At 41.0% G+C, this 22,806-nt stretch overlaps 1 protein-coding gene across 1 annotated transcript in view; it reads right to left on the bottom strand.

Annotated features, from left to right (window-relative positions):
* Positions 1-22,806, bottom strand: part of LOC123756003 (uncharacterized) — a 490,424-nt gene that overhangs the window by 77,273 nt on the left and 390,345 nt on the right. Inside the window, exon 2 of the mRNA XM_069299975.1 lies at positions 7,011-7,064. Within this exon, the coding sequence (XP_069156076.1) occupies positions 7,011-7,057 (47 nt within the window). The 5' untranslated portion in view covers positions 7,058-7,064. The remainder of the gene's footprint in view (positions 1-7,010; positions 7,065-22,806) is intronic.

Below are 22,806 nucleotides of genomic sequence, written 5' to 3'. Positions count from 1 at the left end.
CCCCACTACCATTGCTGCCTCTACCACCACTACCATTGCTGCCTCTACCACCACTACCATTGCTGCCTCTACCCCCACTACCATTGCTGCCTCTACCCCCACTACCATTGCTGCCTCTACCCCCACTACCATTGCTGCCTCTACACCCACTACCATTGCTGCCTCTACCACCACTACCATTGCTGCCTCTACCCCCACTACATTGCTGCCTCTACACCCACTACCATTGCTGCCTCTACCACCACTACCATTGCTGCCTCTACCCCCACTACCATTGCTGCCTCTACCCCCACTACCATTGCTGCCTCTACACCCACTACCATTGCTGCCTCTACCACCACTACCATTGCTGCCTCTACCCCCACTACATTGCTGCCTCTACACCCACTACCATTGCTGCCTCTACCACCACTACCATTGCTGCCTCTACCCCCACTACATTGCTGCCTCTACACCCACTACCATTGCTGCCTCTACCACCACTACCATTGCTGCCTCTACCACCACTACCATTGCTGTCTCTACCACCACTACCATGTGATGGTTCAGGGGTAAGGCGCGTGACTGGAAGTTCCCATGTTGCTGATTCGAATCCCCGATTAGCTCCCTCTGGTTTTCTCAATAATATTAATAATAAATAATGATGAAAATAATAATAATAATAATAATAATAACATCTTAGGCTAAAAACCCTCACGTTTTTATTTGTGAAATTTATGTTAGGAATTTACACCAAGTCTTTCTCACTCTCCTGAGTGTTTGGTGAAGGTCTGAGTGTGTGGTCAGGTCCAGACTTACATCTCAGGTGATTAATATTTGTGTAGAAGACACTTAATTCAGTTTCAATGGATTGGTTTACAAATCTAGGTTTTTTGAAGGACAATTAGCACCCACATTAATAATAGATGAAAAAGGTCCCAGAACCTGGTTAAGATATGTTGATGATGTTTTGGCTATATTTGACGGAGATCTCAAGAACCTAGATAGGTACTTAGAGGGTCTTAATAGCCTGGAGCATTCTGTGCAGTTTACTATGGAGAAAAGGTTAATAACCTACTACCATACTACTAGAAAAAAGACACATACAAGCTTACATTCATTTTTTATCATATCATTCCTATTTAATTAGGCAAAGTGTACTCAGCGGTCGTTATCTAAGAGCTTATAGGATTTGTGATCCATCTTACCTCGAAGCTGAACTTAAATACTTATATATGAGTTTTTCTGGACTTATGTTATCCCTCGTGATGCATTGAAAAAGCACTCGGTAAAGCTAAAGTCATCCTTTACACTATAACTGACAGACACACTTGGAATCCTGATAAGAAAATGGTTTTGAAATTACCTTATAACCCTCTTATAAGTAAACTGACCCGTAACGTAGCGGATACAAGACATTAAATCTTTTTCAATTACACAAATGCAATTAGGGAAAGTGTTACTAAGAATAGAGTAAGAGAGGATAGTAATCCGGGAGGAGTTGATATATTACCTTGTAGAGAGTGTAGTGAAGTCTATGTGGGGGGAACAGGGCAGAAACTGGAAACCACATGGAGAAAGAAAAGGAAGAAATAGAAAGAAAGCATGTAGAGCCCTGGCTGGTAACAGTGCTGTTGTAAACCATAGTTGAGAAAAAGATCACAATTCTGATTTTAAGAAATGTGAATTTATATATTTCACATTTAACATTTATATATATTAATAATCAATAAAAGTAATAATATTAGAACTAGCAGGGTAGTGGAAGGGGTTCTAATAAATATTTTGAATACTTTCGCTGGCAACAAAAGCTTTACTTCAGAGGATAGAATAATTTTCCAAGTAAAGCTGAGTTAAAATTAGATCTCAATAAATGGATGAATGATAGCAGTCCCATTAGACCCGCTCCTTGAGGTAAGGGGAGGGTGACGAGGGACAGCATCCAGATGAACGACTCTATTAATTACAACTTCAGTCCCCAGAAGAGCAGGATCACAGGACATGACCACATTTCCATAGAAGACATTACCACAGGCGCATCAGGAGCCGGGAATGGAGGTGACATAGTCAAGAGGTCAAGAAGGATAAGAGGACTGGACCCAGGATAGCTATTACACGTTGAGATGTAAGTCTGGACCTGACCACACACTCAGACCTTGACCAAACACTCAGGAGAGTGCGAAAAACTTGGTGTAATTCGTTACATAAATTTCACATTACACAAGTGTGGGTTTTTACCCCTATGTTATTATGTCTGTGAGAAGATATTACCATTACTATGAATAATAATAACAATGTGAAAATCAATAGAAGCCATGAGGAGGAGTCGAACCTCCTAAGTTAAAGTTAGAGAGATAAGTTAAAGTAATCAGGTGACAGCCTCGGGACACCTAGAGGGTTCAGCACAATCCCACGTTACTTTTAGCTCATCATAACCCAGAGGACATTACATTACTTATAGCATGGCATAGGTGTGTGTCTGAGACTATACTCAGTGTGCAGGTTCGAATCCTTCTCATGGTTCCAACTGATTAACCAACTAATGTGATTAATAAATCACATTAAATGTGATTTCTTTGTACAATAATAATAACAACAACATTAATAAAAATAACAATAAAGAAAAAATCAGTAGGAGCCATGAGGAGGTTTCGAACCTATGCACTGGGTACTCTCAAACACAAACACTCTAGACCACTACACCACGACTTGGTAAAATCACTGCAACCTGAGATTCAATTAAATCCCATAATTCGGGGGGTCGAGTCAACTCGTTGATTTTCTCATTGATGTATTTCACATCAGTGGGATTTATTTGTGAATAACAAACATAAAGCTCGCATTGCGACAAACTAACACACTTTGTAGTACTCTGGTTCACACTGCTCCTCCTGCTGCTAATGCTGCTGGTGTCTACTCTATTTCCTGTTGGTCTTGTCCTCTCCAATACTCTGGGGTAACTGGCCGTACACTGTATGACAGACTTAAAGAACACAGAAGAAGTGTTAAGTCTGCAGACACTAACAATGTTCTCTTCTGTCATGTTAGGGACACTTATCATCCTATTGATTGGTCTTCCTCTGAAATATTGTTTCCTGCCTCTACTCTACACAGACTTCGTCATGTTGACGCGGCTCTGATACACAACCTTCCTAACATGAACTTGAGTCCTGGCTTGGTTGCTGTTGACAACATCAACAAAGTTTCACTTTCACAGTAAGCTTCACTATATTTTCACTTTCATATACTTTCATAGTATATACTTAATGCTCCAACCTTCTAAACAAACGTGACCTGACTTAAGCCTACCCCTTTTTTCTTTTTCTTACCTTATCCCATCCTTCCTTCATCCCATTATTACATTCATCCCATTCGTACCTTTCACCCTATTCTTACCTTTTCGCCTTACTCCTTCTAGTATTACCTTCTGTTACTTGCTCCTCACCTCACTCTTCTTATTTATTGCCCATTCCTTCCTCTCTCCATTTTATGGGCTATTCATGCCCGTACAACCTCTTGGGCGGCTTAATCTTCATCAATCAATCAATCCATTTGTACAGTACCAACCCCGCTCCTGTGCAAGGTACGTCCACTACGGGCTCACCATAGCCAGTGCTACTTGGAATTTTCTCTTCCAAGTAGCAAATCTTTAACAACAACAACAAGAACTGTACACTGGGTGTGCCAAGCGCATGCCTTAAACCAGTGAACCACTATAAGCTATAAGTAATGGGACCTAAGACTCAACTGAATCCCCACCCATCTCCTGTCCATCACTCCATCCCCATCCTTCACCCCTCCCCCTCCCATCATCCCTCCCTCACCCCTAACCCTTCTCCCCTCCCTCCTTCCTTCCCACTCCCTCCCACTCTCTTTGTCTTTTTGACTGTCTCTCCCCCTCTCTCTCTTCGTCTGTGTCTGTCTCCATCGCTCTCTCTCACTCTCCCTCACTCTCTAAAGTTCTAAACTACTTTTTGATAAAATACTTTATTACATATATTAAATTTATATTAGATTAAACATTTAGATTAAAGTAATAAATTTACTTTATTATATAGATTTATTTAGATTAAATACTTTATAGATTAAATAATTTAAAACTAAAATGCACTCTCTAGTAGTCTAAAATACTTAACTTCTATACAGAGTTATTGATGAAAACAATTTAATAGATTTGTTTTGCACTCAATTTATGGAGCAATAAATCAGGAACTTCTCGCGAAGGAATTACACCACTTTCCCCTTACCATATTTTATTCATGCTGGAGTAATTTATTTTTGCTTATATACTTGAATTTGTCCCTTTCCTAAGCCCGCCCTCTAGAGTTGCCACAACGGGCAGAAAATGGTGTACTGGAACACCCTAACCTAACCAATACGAATGACCCAAGCATAGAAAACGAGAATGTTTGAGCCGGTATGATTTATAGCATATCATATTTTGTCCTATAGGGTTTTTTACGTCAAAATACGATGTATTAGGCAAGAGGAGAGGTGTGTGAGGGATATGATGGTGGGGGAGGGGGGGGGAGTAGGGGAGTACAGTTGATGGGGGTAAAGGTGAGAAGAGGATATAGAGAATAAGGAAGGGGGACAGATGAGGACAGGATCAAGACGGAGGATGGAAAGTGACGGAAATAAGAGATCAGTGAGAGAAAAGGGGATGAAAGGAGAAGAAGAAAGAGTAGTGGGTTGAAGGGGGAAGAAGTTGGAGGAGGGAGGTTGAAGGTAGACAAATTTTGGAAGGTTTTATGGATCTACAGATCCCAGTCCCCTCCGGTTTCTCTGTCATTAAGGGGAGTCGGATGCACATTATAGTGGACGTAATTTATAGGTTAGTTACCTCACTGTCACGGCAGCAAAAATAATATTTAGTAATCATTACACTTGTGCAAAAATGGTGCGTAGTGCTTCAATTGCCTCTCAATGACTGTTGATCAATTCATAGTAATTACAAAATAATTGCAGCTTATTTAAGTATTACTCATTTTTAGTGTGATATTTGTCCCTGCTAGTTTGAAAGATGTTTATGTATATTTGGCTCCAATGAAGTTTCTTCAAGACGGAGAGTCGTAGTTACTTCAAGATGAGACCGGTAGTACCCAGTTCTAATTGCTGTGACAGATGAAAATGTCTTTTTCGCACAAATACTTTCTTGAAAACTGTATTAAAATTTTAATTGCTTTTTCACTCAGTAATGGGTATTCACTTTATATGGAGAGCCAAAAACGAGGTCTTGATAAGGATGATTGGAATTTAGCTCTGAGGCTGCCGTCTGATGATAGATTGATGAGTCTTTCTTTTCCATTCATGCTTAAATTGGTATCTTCAATGTTTGCTGCAGATGGATCTATTATCCACATATTGCCCTTTCTGGGATTCTTTCTTTGGGTAACAACGAGCAAAAGATTCTGTGAGTAATTGTAAGTGGTGTTGAACAATGGTTACCACCTGCCGGATGACATCCACCTGCCGGATGACATCCACCTGCCGGGTGACATCCTTCTCTCTCTCATATATAGTCATCAATATATGAAAACATCTGCAGATCTACTTCAGCCAACCCGTTTGCCACAGTAATATTGTCTTGGAAAACCATCTAATTTTCCTCGTAGTGTGAACACGTCCTTAAAAATCTCAGCGCCAGTGGTTCTACCCGACAAGTTGATTGAAGAAAGTAGTTCTTCCTGTAGCTCCTTCACACTCAACTCTCACAAAACAAAGTAGAAGTGCCTTGTTACTTACGGCCGTCGATTCCTCTAGTTGAATTATTTGGTGAATTTTTCACTATTTTTATAACCTGATTTCCAATATCTTCAGCCATGTGTTCAATTCTGCGCCTTGACAGTGTCAGCGGACATAGGAATTACTTTCACTCTCTGGGCAACCTGCTTTCTCAGAACATCTTCATAGGCTTTCAACATGCAAGGCTTAATTAATTCTTCTCCAACCGTATAAGGCTTTTTATTTTACACGACCTGAAGTGCTATCAGGTAAGAAGCCTTTAATTAGGCCTTATCTATTCCATTTTTGTTAAAACAATTACTTGCTTTGACATATTTCCACTCACTCTATGAAACTATTCCAGTGGTTTCCTAGTTAAATCTGGATGTTTTGATTGCCAGTGTCAGGAGTGGAAGGTGTTATGGCATCATGGGACAGACTCTCAGAACACTCACCACAGAGCGGCTGTGAATGCTGCAACTCACTACCTGGTTCTTGAATAAATCCAAATTTCAAGAAGTTCGAATCATATTTTCTTGATATTTCAAGTTTTTCTTCTCTGGGCCTCCAGTGGGACTGTTGTTGTTGTTAATGGTGGCTGACGAGGACTGTGGCGGCCCTGAACCATTGGGCAGCTCACAGTTCAGTCAAGTACACATATTACTATTGTTATCATTAGTTACATTATCTTTTGTAGTACTAAAGAAATGCAAAATATTCCTTTGCATTTTTTCACTCATTATGATTTCATTGCATTCAAATCTGAAACCTTACAAGAAATGATAGTAATTAAAGTCAAACTATTTGTTGCCATTAAATGTAAAACTTGAAGAAAACACACAGCTACATACAGTATAGAAATAAAATATAACATTCAGCTAATAAGAATTTCTTATACTACTATTTTTGTTTTATTATTAATAAAACATAAAAAATGTAAATAATATCCAGATTTTTCTGCGGCCCAAACATGGGCGACCGCTGTCATGGAGGGTGCCCCAGGGTTTGCCCTGGAGGGTGCCCTGGAGTATGCCCCAGGGTGTACCCTGGAGGGTGCCCCAGGATGTGCACTGGAGGATGTGCCCTGGAGTGTGCCCTGGAGGGTGCCCCAGGGTGTACCCTGGAGGGTGCCCCAGAGTGTGCCCTGGAGGGTGCCCCAGGGTGTGCCCTGGAGGGTGCCCCAGGGTGTGCCCTGGAGTGTGCCCCAGGGTGTACCCTGGAGGGTGCCCCAGGGTGTACCCTGGAGGGTACTCCAGGGGTGTACCCGCGGGTATAATCGCCGGAGAAAACAATAACAAGAAACTTACCGTAAATGTACACAGGGGCGGTGGTGATTAGTCACGTTTTCTCTCATGATTTATCTGAAAGTAAACGAGAAGACGCGTTGAGAAAATATGAAATAATCTTACACAATGATCACAGACAACAGCACATCCTTTGGTCCATAAACAGTTATTTTGAGGTGATTCTTTGTCTTCACTATTTAGTCAAGCAGTTTCGTTACATGGAGCCTTAGTGCAAGTGGTCAGATACCTTGTTTGGTGAATGAGATTGCCAGTCACCGTCATAAAGTTTTTCCTTTTATTTAAGAAATACAGGAATATCACAACTTGTCCATACATTAAAATGGGTCAAATGTAACATAATGCAACAAAACTGTACACGAAATCAGGCAAAATAATCTCCATATTCTTAAACAAGTAACAACCAGAAAGAACCTGGATGACATTAAGACAGGAAAACCCTTAAGGCACTATAATATATGAGTTAATCACTATGTGAACACATCAAACCACCAGTACAATCGGCCCACAGCGTATTGCTATATTGTCAACAATAGCCCAAACTTTGTTACCACAATCCCAGCACATATGTGATTGTGTCTATTGAGAAATGTACATTATCATACACTTGGACATTCAACTACTAGCAAATGAACATATATCCTATATTCACGAAGGAAAAAATGGAAACAGAACACTACAAAGTACCAGGGGTAGGACAACCACTCAGCCTGTCTCCAAGCCTCACTCATATACCACAAATGTTTTCCCTTCAAAAACCGCAGGTCATATCTCAGCCCGTCCTCCTGAGGTTTCCTAACGTCAAACGTCAAGAACATGGTCAATTTCAAGTGTCCTCTCCTAACCTACCAGAGGACCCAAAACAGAAAACGGGACAGTACGTCACTATCGCAAGACACAAACTACTTGTGGTGCAACCCGTCCTCTAAAAAATAACGTCGCTTTTCGCTCGTATGCGCACTATGGCCAAAAATGGATATAATTTGAAATGAAATCGGCTCACGAAAGTGATGTACTGTCCCGTTTTCTTGGTTTAATCTGACTGTCCAAGTGGTTGAGCACCATTCCTTTCCCCCCGTACCATCCCAAATCCTTATTCTGACCCCTTCCAAGTGATATATAGTCATAATGGCTTGGCGCTTTCTCCTGTTAGTCCCCTTCCCTCCCTTCCATTTTCTAGTACGACAATTTTTGGCCTAATGTAATTGCTTATGAGCGAAATGCGACATTCTTTGTAGGAGGACAGGTTGCATATCTAAGGCCTTCCTGCCGCACAATCCATACTCACAAAAAATGTACTAGGATAACATTGCCAATTTATTTTGAACCTTTTTTTCTTCTTTTTATTGATAACGCACAATAAATACAATAAAACAGTCTGACAAAAAAACAGTACATGCAATGATCATGTAAAGCACAAAAGCAAAACACAAAACTAAAAAACAAACAAGCCCATAACAGGAAACACTGAAATAACACTGAAATGATACTGCTACACAATACCAAGTACATATATATACACATATACACAGAACTATCCCGCGGCAAAGAAGCATGGGAAAAGAACACTATACAACTTGAGGAAGAAATCCAGCCTGAAGGGCCACATGGAAAGGACAAGGAGCCGAAACAGACAGTAACGCATAACCAGAACATGCAGGGGCCGGGAAAAAACATAATGAAATGGCACCCACACATTCAAATAAAACAAAAACAAACACCAGAACACGCAGGAACCGGCAAAAAACACACACACACACATACACTCAACAGCACTAGAAACAACACAAAGATGGAACATAAAAAACACACACAGGAAACAACCAGTACAGCACAATTAAAAATGCAAACACACGCAAACAAACACACAAACATAAAGGATTTCAAACTAAATAGTTCCTCACTGAAATTTGCACTGGGCATCGCACTGGTTTGTGCACGAGGCTTCTCACTGGGCTTCTCACGGGGCTGCGCACTGGGGGGGATCTGCAGAGGACGTAGATGCACCAGGGGACAGGAGCAGAGGCCCCCTGGCACACATCTTTCCTTAAGACCACGTTGAGGACCCGATCAGCAGGAGCAACCTCCCACTGTGGGGAGCCAACAGCAGTAGTCACAGGGGGACGACACAGGAGGTAGCACAGAGCCCCCCTTCCCCCACAGCACCGCCAACCACGGAGGGAGACACCAGAACACTACACTCTTTCACCTCCACCCAAGGCGCACCTCGATGGGAAGACACACTCGGAACCCGCCTCTAGCATTTGGAGACAGGCTGCTGGTCATCCGAACTATCACCCACATCATCCCGCAGCACACCAGAACTCTCTGACGGGTGCACCTTCAAATCTCGTCACCTGAAAGCTGCAGCCTCCACTGTCGGGGGCACCGGACCACATACCGCAGGAGACAGCCCCTCACGGACATCCAGAGTGACAGGAGATACCGAATCCAGGGATGGAAAAAGGCAGGGGCGGTCCAGATGGGGCGGGCTAGGGTGTTAGGGGCAGGGATGGCTCAGGCGGGGAATCTGGCGGTGGAGGTGAATCTGGCCCATCCCCCATGTCAACATCCACACCACCACCCACATCTGCACCCAGGCGAGCCAAAGGATCAAACCCCAGGGCAGAAGCCAGCAAGGAAGCAACACACATTTCAGCACTTGGAGACTTGTCTGGAGCCAACAACGGGGAAAAATCTTCCTCCCGGAAGAGGTTAACAGGGGTGACCCGGCGCTCCTCATACCCCGCAGCCTGGTGGCCCGGTAGGACGCACCTGAAACATGTCCTAGGCTAGACTGCATGAAAGACATGAATCGGGAACCCCAACAGCATGATGGAGGAGCATATAAGATCCCTGAGGCACATGACGAGAGTGCGGGTCCCACACGGAATCCCCCTTCCACCTCCCGGTAGGGACGGCATTCATCCTCACATGAAGAACCCACCCAAAATGGGCAAAGTACTGACGTAGAAGGTCCTCAGGAAACTCGAAGGGCATCCCATGCACCACTACATACGTCAACGATCGGAGATGGTCATTGGCCCACCATTGTCAGGCAGAGTGAAAGAGTGCCCATCATAGCGCGCAACGAGATCCTGGAAAATCACTGAGGAGCCGAACTTTATAATTGCCCGCTTCCCAGCAAGCAGCTGGACACCACACACAGACTCTACAGGAACACGAAGCATGTCGAATAACACCACCTCTACTGCGTAGTAGGAAGCATTCCCAGAAAACTCCAGGCCAATGCAGTCCTGCCGGGTGACAGAGGGCACAGCCCCCCCATACTACAGACCGTCATGGCCCCAGGGGCCTCTCAGGAGAAATACGGGACACAGGCCACGTCAGCAGCTACACCCAGGTCCATTAACACCACGCCGGGTTGACATCTGCAGGGGCCGGACTGAACAACCGTACCCCACGGCAGCCCAGAGCCCGATCACTCATTATTTTGAACCTTCGTACACAGGGGAAGTAAACCTAAACAAGTAAAACCTCAACAAATCAATATGTACACCAGGTCCTCACACAGCTTGTCAATAGTGACCATCAACCAAGCAAATTTGGTAGCTTTATGTTGACAAGAATAAGAAGCATGCACCGAAGCCTCAATTGCAGCACAAAGGTCACACCAGTTGTTATCCCTTACAGCCAACACCTGTAGTCTATCATTAGTAGAGAGAGACTTGTCAATGTTGATATATACACAGTAGCTCATGCGGTCTCTGAGCCATGTAGGTTACACATTACCCCACACCCCAACCCAGTTAAAGAGAGGGCACGCCACCCCCACAACAGGGCCCACAAACTGCAGCAGAACTATGTAAACACAGTTACATGACATGCAAATAACCGTCCACTATAAAAATACTTATAAATCTATCAATAATACAAGAATAGTACTGAGGCAAAGCAGTATAAACGCTGTCAGGCATACTCAATAAATTCCTGGCATGCATTTTAGAATAATAATGCCCCAGTGAATTAATTCCATTCTAATGTGCACTCTCCTTAACTGTAACCGAATCCCACTACACCATTACTCAGAGTTTAGTCCACCGAATTGGCTGATATCTCCCATACATCCCTCGTACCAAAATATTATCATATTAATCTGCTTTACGTTTTTTTGTTAGCAGCGGAAAACTATGAGCAACATACCACACATAAAAATGAACTTTACAATATATGATCAATTACTTTTGCAAGAGTCAATCTTCTATTCGACAACATCGTCATTGAGACCAAAACATTCATTTGCACCTCATGCTTATTCCTCCACAACGTGGGCCTCACACGTCTGACACCATGTAATACCGATGGTTATAATAGAACCATTAGCTCGAAACCACGAATGGGCCTAACAGAATCTCACCATGGATACTAAAAGAAGGTGCAGAGGCACTAAGTGTACCACTCTCTACGGTATATAACAGGGTCACTGGAAAAAGGACACCTACCGAAAAGCTGGAAGACAGCTATTGCAGTTCCAATATACAAAAAGGGTGACAGGCAAGAGGCACTGAGGTACAGGCCAGTTTCCCTAACTTGTATACCATGCAAGGTGATGGACAAGATCGTGAGGAAAAGGCTCATAGAGCATCTGGAGGCAAAAAGCTTTGTAACACACCACCAGCATGGGTTCAAGGATGGTAAATCGTGCCTCACAGGTTTAATAGAATCCTACAAACAAGCAACAAAAATTAGGCAAGAAAGAGAAAGGTGGGCAGATTGCATTTTCTTGGACTGTCAAAAAACCTTCGACACAGTACCCCATAAAACGTTGTTACAAAAGTTGGAGAAACAAGCAGGAGTAAAAGGTAAGGTGCTCCAGTGGATAAGGGAGTATCTAAGCAACAGGAAACAGCGAGTAACTGTGAGGGGGGAGACATCAGAGTGGCGAGATATCACCAGCGGAGTCCCACAGGGCTCTGTTTGCTGATGATGCAAAAATTACGAGAAGAATCAAGACAGATGAAGATAGAAACTACAGGATGACCTGGACAAACTGGTGGAATGGTCTAGAAAATGGCTACTAAAGTTCAACTCAAGAAAGTATAAAGTAATGAAATTAATCAAAAGGGAGCAGGAGGCTGAAAACAAGGTACCATCTGGGAGGTGAAACCCTGCAAGAATCAAATAGAGAGAAAGATCTGGGGGTTGATATCACACCGAAAATGTCCCCAGAGGCCCACATCAAAAGGATATCATCAGTGGCATATGCAAGATTGGCAAACATAAGAACTGCCTTTAGAATCTTGTGTAAGGACTCGTTCAGGACGCTGTATACCACTTATGTCAGACCAATCCTGGGGTATGCAGCTCCAGCCTAGGGTCAATACCTAGTTAAACACAAGACAAAGTATGAGAAGATTCAGCGGTATGCCACCAGACTAGTCCTAGAACTGAAAGGTATGAGCTACGAGGAAAGGCTAAAGGAGCTGAACCTCACGTCCCTGGAAGATAGAAGAGACATGATAACTACATACAAAATTCTCAGGGGAATTGACAGGGTGGACAAAGACAAACTATTTATCACGGGTTAACATGAACAACGGGACATAGGTGGACACTTAGTACCCAAATGAGCCACAGAGACATTAGAAAGAATTTTGTCAGTGTCAGAGTAGTTAACAAATGGAATGCATTAGGCAGAGATGTGGTGGAGGCTGGCCCCCTACACAGTTTTAAATGTAGATTCGATAGAGCCCAATAGGCTCCAGAATCTGTACACCAGTTGATTGACAGTTGAGAGACAGGACCAGAGCCAAAGCTCAACCCCCGCAAGCACAACTAGGTGAGAACGAAATCTCCCAGTGGGACTTAATACACCAACTGCCAAGCCCAATCATGCATATCTTGACCCTGCTAATCATCGTACCCGTCGCTTTGTCAAACTTGCACAATATGTACAGCCAACACCGAAACCTCGTTTGATACAAAAGTGTCATGTCATCTGCATATCCAGTTACAAGGAGCTACATTGCATTCCGAAGTGGCACCGGCATAATTGAGTCTTCTTTACCCACAAACACAGAGGCTCCTGACACGACAACATACAGAGTCATTTCTTGAGGTTATCTTGAGATGATTATGGGGCTTAGCGTCCCCTCGGCCCAGTCCTTGACCAGACCTCCATTTAGTTACACACCCCCAGGAAGCAGTCCGTAGCAGCTGTCTAACTCCCAGGTACCTATTTACTGCTAGATAATAGGGGCATCATGGGTAAAAGAAAAATTTTGCCCATTTGTCTCCGCCTCCACCGGGGAACGAACCCGGAACTTCAGGACAACGAATCCAAAGCGCTGTCCACTCAGCTGTCAGGCACCCATGGAATGGGCGCCTGAGGGTTAGAAGGCGCCCATGGAATGACCGCCTCCATGAATGAGCCATGGAAAGGCGACACCCACTGCCAAACAGAACACTCAATCGCAAAAGATTCCCTAGACAAACAACCGATACAAAGACTGCTTTGATTCCTACAATAAAGCATCTGCATCTACGAAAGAAAGCCCAGTGCCACACCAACTTAACGCAACACTTTATAACAAACCCAATATTAACCCTATCAAAGGCCTTAGACCAATCTCAATTAATCATTGATGAGTGAACATTGATCTCAGAAAGATGTCCCAAATAACATTACAACTATCAACCGACCAGGAACACCACAGAGTTGTTCCAGAGACTAATTTAGCCAAAACCAACTGAAGCCATTTTTAACAGTTTCCAAAAAAATTTTGTAATGAAGGTCGTGCAAAGACAGAGGTCTCCAATTCGTCAGACGGTGTAAATCCCCTGACGTCGGCAACAGTTTAATAAGCCCAAGAGATTGGGACCTGCTTATCATTTCATTTCTGACACTATTCGCTGTCATAGGCACCCATCAGTCTCAGGAGACTAAGGAGTTACACTTTGGTTATCGGTCTGGAGTGGTCTCTCCAGGGCACAAAGCCTGGGTAGGTTGATATGAGGGAGAAGCTGTCACCTATGCAGCAGGCCCTCCCCTCTCCACAGCGCCGAAAGTCCCCGATGGAAAGGCAAACGTCAATACGATTGGTATTGGAAATTCCAACATCAAATTACTAACCCCTGACATACAAAGATAAAATAGTTATGTCAGGCACTTACTAACAACATTAACTTTACTAATTTTATTATAGAGATCGTACTTAGTGGCGCCCAGAAAAAACGGGAATTTGCCACGTCAACAAAGTAGCTGTGGTACCCAACAATTATCTTAATAAACATATAACACCTCCAGTCTGAGAGTTAAAATACGAAAATGGATTTATTAAGTCTGGATACAACTGTAATTCTTGAATAAATAAGCGTTTTCCTCCTGTAACTGATAATTAAACTAGAAAAACTGGACGCGTCCAGTACATGTTCGGCGAGGAAGAGGTGGGCGAAGCGACGCCACGCGAGTTTTTTTTATATTATTATTATTTTTTACCACAGACGTGGCCACACATTTACAATGCTAACCAGAATATATACAATTTCTTCTGTCCTCCATGGACAGGGTTAGAGATGAGTTAAACATATAGTTCAAGGGTTTATTGAACAATCAACCATAAAAGGTGATTCAATGCTTTTAAAATTCTAAGCTAACCTACATACGTAAATACATAGATACACAGATTTACGTATGCCCTACATAAAGTGTTCGATGTGTCTTTTACATAGTGTCATTAATGTGCATTTACAAAGGTGAAATGTAATTCTGATCAGCTTCCGTATATACTTTATATACATACATTCACACACACATATACGTACATATATACACACACATGCATTCACATACATTTGTCTCATTTACTCTGACAGGGTGAGATAGCTGATAGAGAAACTAGTGTGCAATTAAGCACTTAATCACTGAAGGTGATTAAGGTGATTTTATAAGCTCAGGTTATATAGTTACATCACATACATACATTATATAATTGATACATTACACGGTTAATCTTGGGTACAAGTCCAATATATCATCAAGTGTTCCAGTACTCATATAGTAATTACAGAGTTCAGCATACCTTAGCCCAGGAGGGCGAAAGTCAGTCAATATGGGACATTCTACAATATAATGTTCAAGAGAGTACATGTTTTCTCTTTCACAAAGTTGACACATTGTGTACTCGACATTTGGGTTTTGAGAAAGCTGCCAGATACGTCTATATCCCAGGCGTATTCTGGCCACTATAACATCACATTGCCGGGTTCTTGTTCTATTAGTCCCATATGTGAATGTCTCCTCACGATATCTCTCATAATATTTAATGCTACAACTTTCAGGTCTTTGTGAATTTGTTAGGTCGGTGAGATCTTCATTAGATATTTGTTTAAGTATTCTCTTTGTCACTGCTAATGAAACACCCATATCAATTTCTACCACTGGTTTTCTACAGGCTGTCTTTGCAAGCATATCAACAGTGTCATGCCTTGAGATGCCAACATGTGATGGTATCCATAGGAATTTAATTTCAAATCTGTTTTCTTTAGCAGCTAAAACATTCATCCGAATATCACTGACGCGCGAGTAACACACGAGAGCTTTTGACAGAGAAGACACCTGCACGTTTTATGTCTTAATTTCCAACCATAATCTTATTTCCCGAGTTCTTGATACAGGAAAGAAACATTTTCGCCCAACCAGCGAACTCAGCGTACCAGGGAAGTGTTATTTCCGAACAATTGTTGTATTTTATGTTATTGACCATTATCATAATATCTCTAACACTGCATGGTTATGACGCAAGCGTTATAACCAAAATGGGTAAGCCTAATCATTAATGTAGCCTCATCTTTGAATATTCACTGTGTTGTGAAAACAGTGTATTACTTATAAACTATTTGACAGGTGTTGTACCAGCAGAAGTAAGTTTCGAGTCGACCTGTGCACCACGAGGCTACCTGGGTCGCCATTAACACTCCACTAACTGTACCGTCTGTGACCTAAGGAAACTGATGTCCATTATCAGGCATTTACAACTCTAGAGATAAGAATTGATAACTTCTAATAATCCATGTAGTAACTCCATTAACAAATTATTAATTTTGTAGTTTATGGTTAGCCACTATTGTGGAATAAATTACCGATATATATATATATATATATATATATATATATATATATATATATATATATATATATATATATATATATATATATATATATATATATATATATATATATATATATATATATGTCGTACCTAGTAGCCAGAACGCATTTCTCGGCCTACTATGCAAGGCCCGATTTGCCTAATAAGCCAAGTTTTCCTGAATTAATATATTTACTCTAATTTTTTTCTTATGAAATGATAAAGCTACCCATTTCATTATGAATGAGTTTTTTTTTTATTGGAGTTAAAATTAACGTAGATATATGACTGAACCTAACCAACCCTACCTAACCTATCTTTATAGGTTATGTTAGGTTAGGTGGCCGAAAAAGTTTGGTTAGGTTAGGTTAGGTAGTCGAAAAACAATTAATTCATGAAAACTTGGCTTATTAGGCAAATCGGGCCTTGCATAGTAGGCAGAGAAGTGCGTTCTGGTTACTAGGTACGACTTATATATATATATATATATATATATGTCGTACCTAGTAGCCAGAACGCACTTCTCGACCTACTATGCATGGCCCGATTTGCCTAATAAGGCAAGTTTTCATGAATTAATGTTTTTTCGACTACCTAACCTACCTAATCTAACCTAACCTAACTTTTTCGGCTACCTAACCTAACCTAACCTATAAACATAGGTTAGGTTAGGTTAGGTAGGGTTGGTTAGGTTCGGTCATATATCTACGTTAATTTTAACTCCAATAAAATAAAATTGACCTCACACATAATGAAATGGGTAGCTTTATCATTTCATAAGAAAAAAATTAGAGAAAATATATTAATTCAGGAAAACTTGGCTTATTAGGCAAATCTGGCCTTGCATAGTAGGCTGAGAAGTGCATTCTGGCTACTAGGTACGACATATATATATATATATATATATATATATATATATATATATATATATATATATATATATATATATATATATATATATATTAGTATATTTTGGTAGCAGTCTTTCCTGTAGACATATATTATTAAATATGACCGAAAAAGTAAGATTAATAATTCTAACACGAATTTTCTCAATCTTTCGTACATTACGCTTCACTGTTGGAGGTAAATCAAAAATCAATTCTCCAAAATTCATTTTTATTTCTAGTCTGACGCGACACGGGCGCGTTTCATAAAACTTATTACATTTTCAAAGACTTTAGTTCACAAATACACAACTGAATAGAACTTACGTATCTCCGATTTTATATCTACATTTGAGTGAGGTGGAAGGGGTGATGTGGCATTAACACAAGACAGAACAAAGTGTGGTATTAATAGGGTATTAATTTCATCAACACAAGACAGAACAAGAGTATTAATAGGGTATTAATTTCATCAACACAAGACAGAACACGAAACAATGGATATTGAATAGAAGTGTTTGTAGAAAGCCTATTGGTCCATATTTTTTGATGCTTCTATATTGGAGCGGAGTCTTGAGGTGGGTAGAATATAGTTGTGCAATAATTGGCTGTTGATTGCTGGTGTTGACTTCTTGATGTGTAGTGCCTCGCAAACGTCAAGCCGCCTGCTATCGCTGTATCTATCGATGATTTCTGTGTTGTTTACTAGGATTTCTCTGGCGATGGTTTGGTTGTGGGAAGAGATTATATGTTCCTTAATGGAGCCCTGTTGCTTATGCATCGTTAAACGCCTAGAAAGAGATGTTGTTGTCTTGCCTATATACTGGGTTTTTTGGAGCTTACAGTCCCCAAGTGGGCATTTGAAGGCATAGACGACGTTAGTCTCTTTTAAAGCGTTCTGTTTTGTGTCTGGAGAGTTTCTCATGAGTAGGCTGGCCGTTTTTCTGGTTTTATAGTAAATCGTCAGTTGTATCCTCTGATTTTTGTCTGTAGGGATAACGTTTCTATTAACAATATCTTTCAGGACCCTTTCCTCCGTTTTATGAGCTGTGGAAAAGAAGTTCCTGTAAAATAGTCTAATAGGGGGTATAGGTGTTGTGTTAGTTGTCTCTTCAGAGGTTGCATGGCTTTTCACTTTCCTTCTTATGATGTCTTCGACGAAACCATTGGAGAAGCCGTTATTGACTAGGACCTGCCTTACCCTACAGAGTTCTTCGTCGACTTGCTTCCATTCTGAGCTGTGGCTGAGAGCACGGTCGACATATGCGTTAACAACACTCCTCTTGTACCTGTCTGGGCAGTCGCTGTTGGCATTTAGGCACATTCCTATGTTTGTTTCCTTAGTGTAGACTGCAGTGTGGAAACCTCCGCCCTTTTCCATGACTGTTACATCTAGAAAGGGCAGCTTCCCATCCTTTTCCATTTCGTAAGTGAAACGCAGCACGGAACTCTGCTCAAATGCCTCCTTCAGCTCCTGCAGATGTCTGACATCAGGTACCTGTGTAAAAATGTCGTCAACATACCTGCAGTATATGGCCGGTTTCAAGTTCATGTCGACTAAGACTTTTTGCTCGATGGTACCCATGTAGAAGTTTGCAAACAGGACACCTAGGGGAGAACCCATGGCGACCCCATCTACTTGCTTATACATGTGCCCATCCGGGCTCACTAACTGGGATGCATATATATATATATATATATATATATATATATATATATATATATATATATATATATATATATATATATATATATATATATATTAGGTTACTATGTATAAACTTAGGTCTGACTGTGCTAGGCACGGTTGGGTTAAGTTAATTTGGTTTTAAAGTCCATTGGCTTGCCTTGGTAGGTTGTGACCTGTATCTCTCTCACTGTACGGTGATACATAGTTCATGATATCGGTCCTAATGGTAGTTGCATTATATCTTGATATCAAGTTCTTGTCTGCATTGACTATTGACGTAGGATAAAACAAAAACATTTTGATCTCTTGTTACCTTAAAGATTTAGATATATGTATTTGTATCTAATATTTCTGTATAAATTCTATAAATTTACTCCTAAAAGCTTTTAATTATTATACGTATATATATATATATTATATATATATATATATATATATATATATATATATATATATATATATATATATATATATATATATATATAGTTGTCTCTTCAGAGGTTGCATGGCTTTTCACTTTCCTTCTTATGATGTCTTCGACGAAACCATTGGAGAAGCCGTTATTGACTAGGACCTGCCTTACCCTACAGAGTTCTTCGTCGACTTGCTTCCATTCTGAGCTGTGGCTGAGAGCACGGTCGACATATCGGTCCTAGTAAACAACACAGAAATCATCGATAGATACAGCGATAGCAGACGGCTTGACGTTTGCGAGGCACTACACATCAAGAAGTCAACACCAGCAATCAACAGCCAATTATTGCACAAATATATTCTACCCACCTCAAGACTCCGCTCCAATATAGAAGCATCAAGAAATATGGACCAATAGGCTTTCTACAAACACTTCTATTCAATACCCATTGTTTCTGTTCTGTCTTGTGTTGATACTTTTAATACCCTATTAATATCCCCTAGTGTTCTGTCTTGTGTTAATGCCACATCACCCTTCCCACCTCACTCAAATGTAATGCCACATCACCCTTCCCACCTCACTCAAATGTAGATATAAAATCAGGGAAACGCAAGTTCTAATCAGTTGTGTATTTGTGAAGTCTTTGAAAATGTAATAAGTTTTACGAAACGCGCCCGTGTCGGGTCAGACTAAAAATTAAAAATGAATTTTGGAGAAGTGATTTTTGATTTACCTCCAACAGTGAAGCGTAATGTACGAAAGATTGAGAAAATTCGTGTTAGAATTATTAATCTTACTTTTTCGGTCATATTTAATAATATATATATATATATATATATATATATATATATATATATATATATATATATATATATATATATATATATATATATATATATATATATATATGTCGTAACTAGTAGCCAGAACGCACTTCTCAGCCTACTAAGCAACGCCCGATTTGCCTAATAAGCCAAGTTTTCAAGAATTATTGTTTTTTCGACTACCTAACCTACCTAACCTAACCTAACCTAACTTTTTCGGCTACCTAACCTAACCTAACCTATAAAGATAGGTTAGGTTAGGTTAGGTAGGGTTGGTTAGGTTCGGTCATATATCTACGGTAATTTTAACTCTAATAAAAAAAAATTGACCTCATACATAATGAAATGGGTAGCTTTATCATTTCATAAGAAAAAAATAGAGAAAATATAATAATTCAGGAAAACTTGGCTTATTAGGCAAATCGGGCCTTGCATAGTAGGCTGAGAAGTGCGTTCTGGCTACTAGGTACGACATATATATATATATATATATATATATATATATATATATATATATATATATATATATATATATATATATATATGAAAAGGGAATGATCGAAATAAAGGGAAAATATTAATGAAGCCTATTAACGAAGTGAAGGAACTTAACAATTTAAAACAAGCGTTTGGCTTTTAACTCAAATATACTAAGGAACTGTTGAAGTAACGCCGAGGTGCCGCCTCTGGGGCTCGTGGGTCCTCATGTTCCTCCTGGGATGGTGAGTTAATTAATGAGTTAATTTATGAGTTAGCCTTCCTTATTCAGTGTGCCCAAGCACTTGGCCTGGACGGTAGAACGACGGTTTCACTTCTTGAAGGTCGGTGTTCAATCCCCAACAGTCCAAGTAGTTGGGCACCCATGCATTCCTCCATTCCAAACCCTGTCCTCAAATCCCTTCCAAGTGCAATATAATCGTAATTGCTTAGCGTTTTCCCCAGAAAATTACCTTCCGTCCACACCCAGTCCCCACTCCTCCGTATTTAATAATACACTTTTTACACACAAACTCGGGTCCAGGTCAGGTTTCTCCTGTGCAAACACTGGGGCTGGAATGACGCACTGGGCTTTATAATTGGTTAGGAAGCCCGGAGCAGCGGAGCGGGTAGTTAATATGAGACGAGTGGCTGTAATCTGAACGCCATTAGTTCAATATACCGTGTGTGTGTATTGGGCAGATGGCAGATAGCTTACTTGGTAATGTGTGCTGGTGTATGTGACGCCCGGTGTGGGAGGGGGTGGGGGGAGAGAGAGAGAGAGAGAGAGAGAGAGAGAGAGAGAGAGAGAGAGAGAGAGAGAGAGAGAGAGAGAGAGAGAGAGAGAGAGAGAGAGAGAGAGAGAGAGAGAGAGAGAGAGAGAGAGAGAGAGAGAGAGAGAGAGAGCATAAGGATATACGAGTCAGCTCTATATCTACCTACCTAAACTTGCTCATAAGCCTATTCTATGCTTGAAACAAGCCAACCATTACAACACGGGAAGAAGTGGATGAGGAAAGGTGGTGTTAGAAGAAAAGAACAGAGGTGAAGAATGTGGAAATGAAGAAACAGAAAGACAATGGAAATGAAATATTTATGAATGACTGGGAATGAAAATTGTGGAAACAAGAAACAGAAAGAGAGAATGGATGAAAATATCAACACAACAAGAAAATACAAAGAAACTCATGTTCCAAATCAGTTCACTTCAATGTAAGAAAACTACTTGGTAATTAATATATACCATTCCACTATCACAATCACGAATATCTACTGATTTTATGGGGCAACTTAACCTTACTCCAGTAAGCTGACTTAGAATTTTTACACCCAGCAGCTTATGTTAAGCCTTAGCGTAGTATTTTACCATGAAAACTCTCACTCTAACTCTCTCTCACTCTCTCACTCTTTCCCCACTCATGAGTAAACATGAGCCAGGAGAGATACGTAAATGTAGTTTGAGTGAGTGACCAGAGTAAAGGAAGAGCCCAACTGTGTCAGGCCAAGCTGGTGACGCACAGTGTGTCAAGCTGACACACTGTCATATGCTCATCATACACTGTCATATGCTCATCATACACTGTCATATGCTCAACATACACTGTCATATGCTCAACATACACTGTCATATGCTCAACATACACTGTCATATGCTCAACATACACTGTCATATGCTCAACATACACTGTCATATACTCAACATACACCCCGCCCCCCCCCCCCCCCCCCCGGCAACAACATTACACAAATCATGTCATATGTCAACAAAATGGGGGGAGGGGAGAATGGGAGGAGGATGCAACAAACAGTAGTAGTTGTTGTTGTTGTTGCAACGTTTATTGCGTATTTAAACTACATCAAACGAAACCGAGGGTGAAATGCGTCGTACAAAAACCGAGGGTGAAATGCATCGTACGGCGGAAATCTCGTCCTTACACCAACCTCCATAGGGATGAAAATCCTGTATTACTCCACTGATGTGTCGAGCTCTCTCTCTCTCTCTCTCTCTCTCTCCCTTTGTCACACACACACAAACACACACTATTGTTTGCTTATGATTCAAAAATTATGAGGATGATTAAGACAGAGGAAGATAGTATAAGGCTTCAATATGACCTAGACAAGCTGAAGGAATGGTTCAACAAATGGCTACCAAAGTTCAACACCAGTAAATGTATGGTAATGAAACTAGGCGGAGAGAACAGGAGGCCAGACACAGGATATAGAATGGGAGACGAAGTCCTCCCCGAAACGGACAGACAGAAAGATCCAGGAGTTGATATCACACAACCTGTCTCCTGAAGCCCACATCAAAAGAATATCATTAACGGTGTATGCGAGGCTGGCTAACATCGGACCTGCCTTCAGGAACCTGTTTAAGGAATCATCTAGAACTT

This window comes from Procambarus clarkii, chromosome 43 (assembly GCF_040958095.1).
Source record: "Procambarus clarkii isolate CNS0578487 chromosome 43, FALCON_Pclarkii_2.0, whole genome shotgun sequence".
Lineage (NCBI taxonomy): Eukaryota > Metazoa > Arthropoda > Malacostraca > Decapoda > Cambaridae > Procambarus > Procambarus clarkii.
This window is presented reverse-complemented; position numbering and strand designations above follow the sequence as displayed.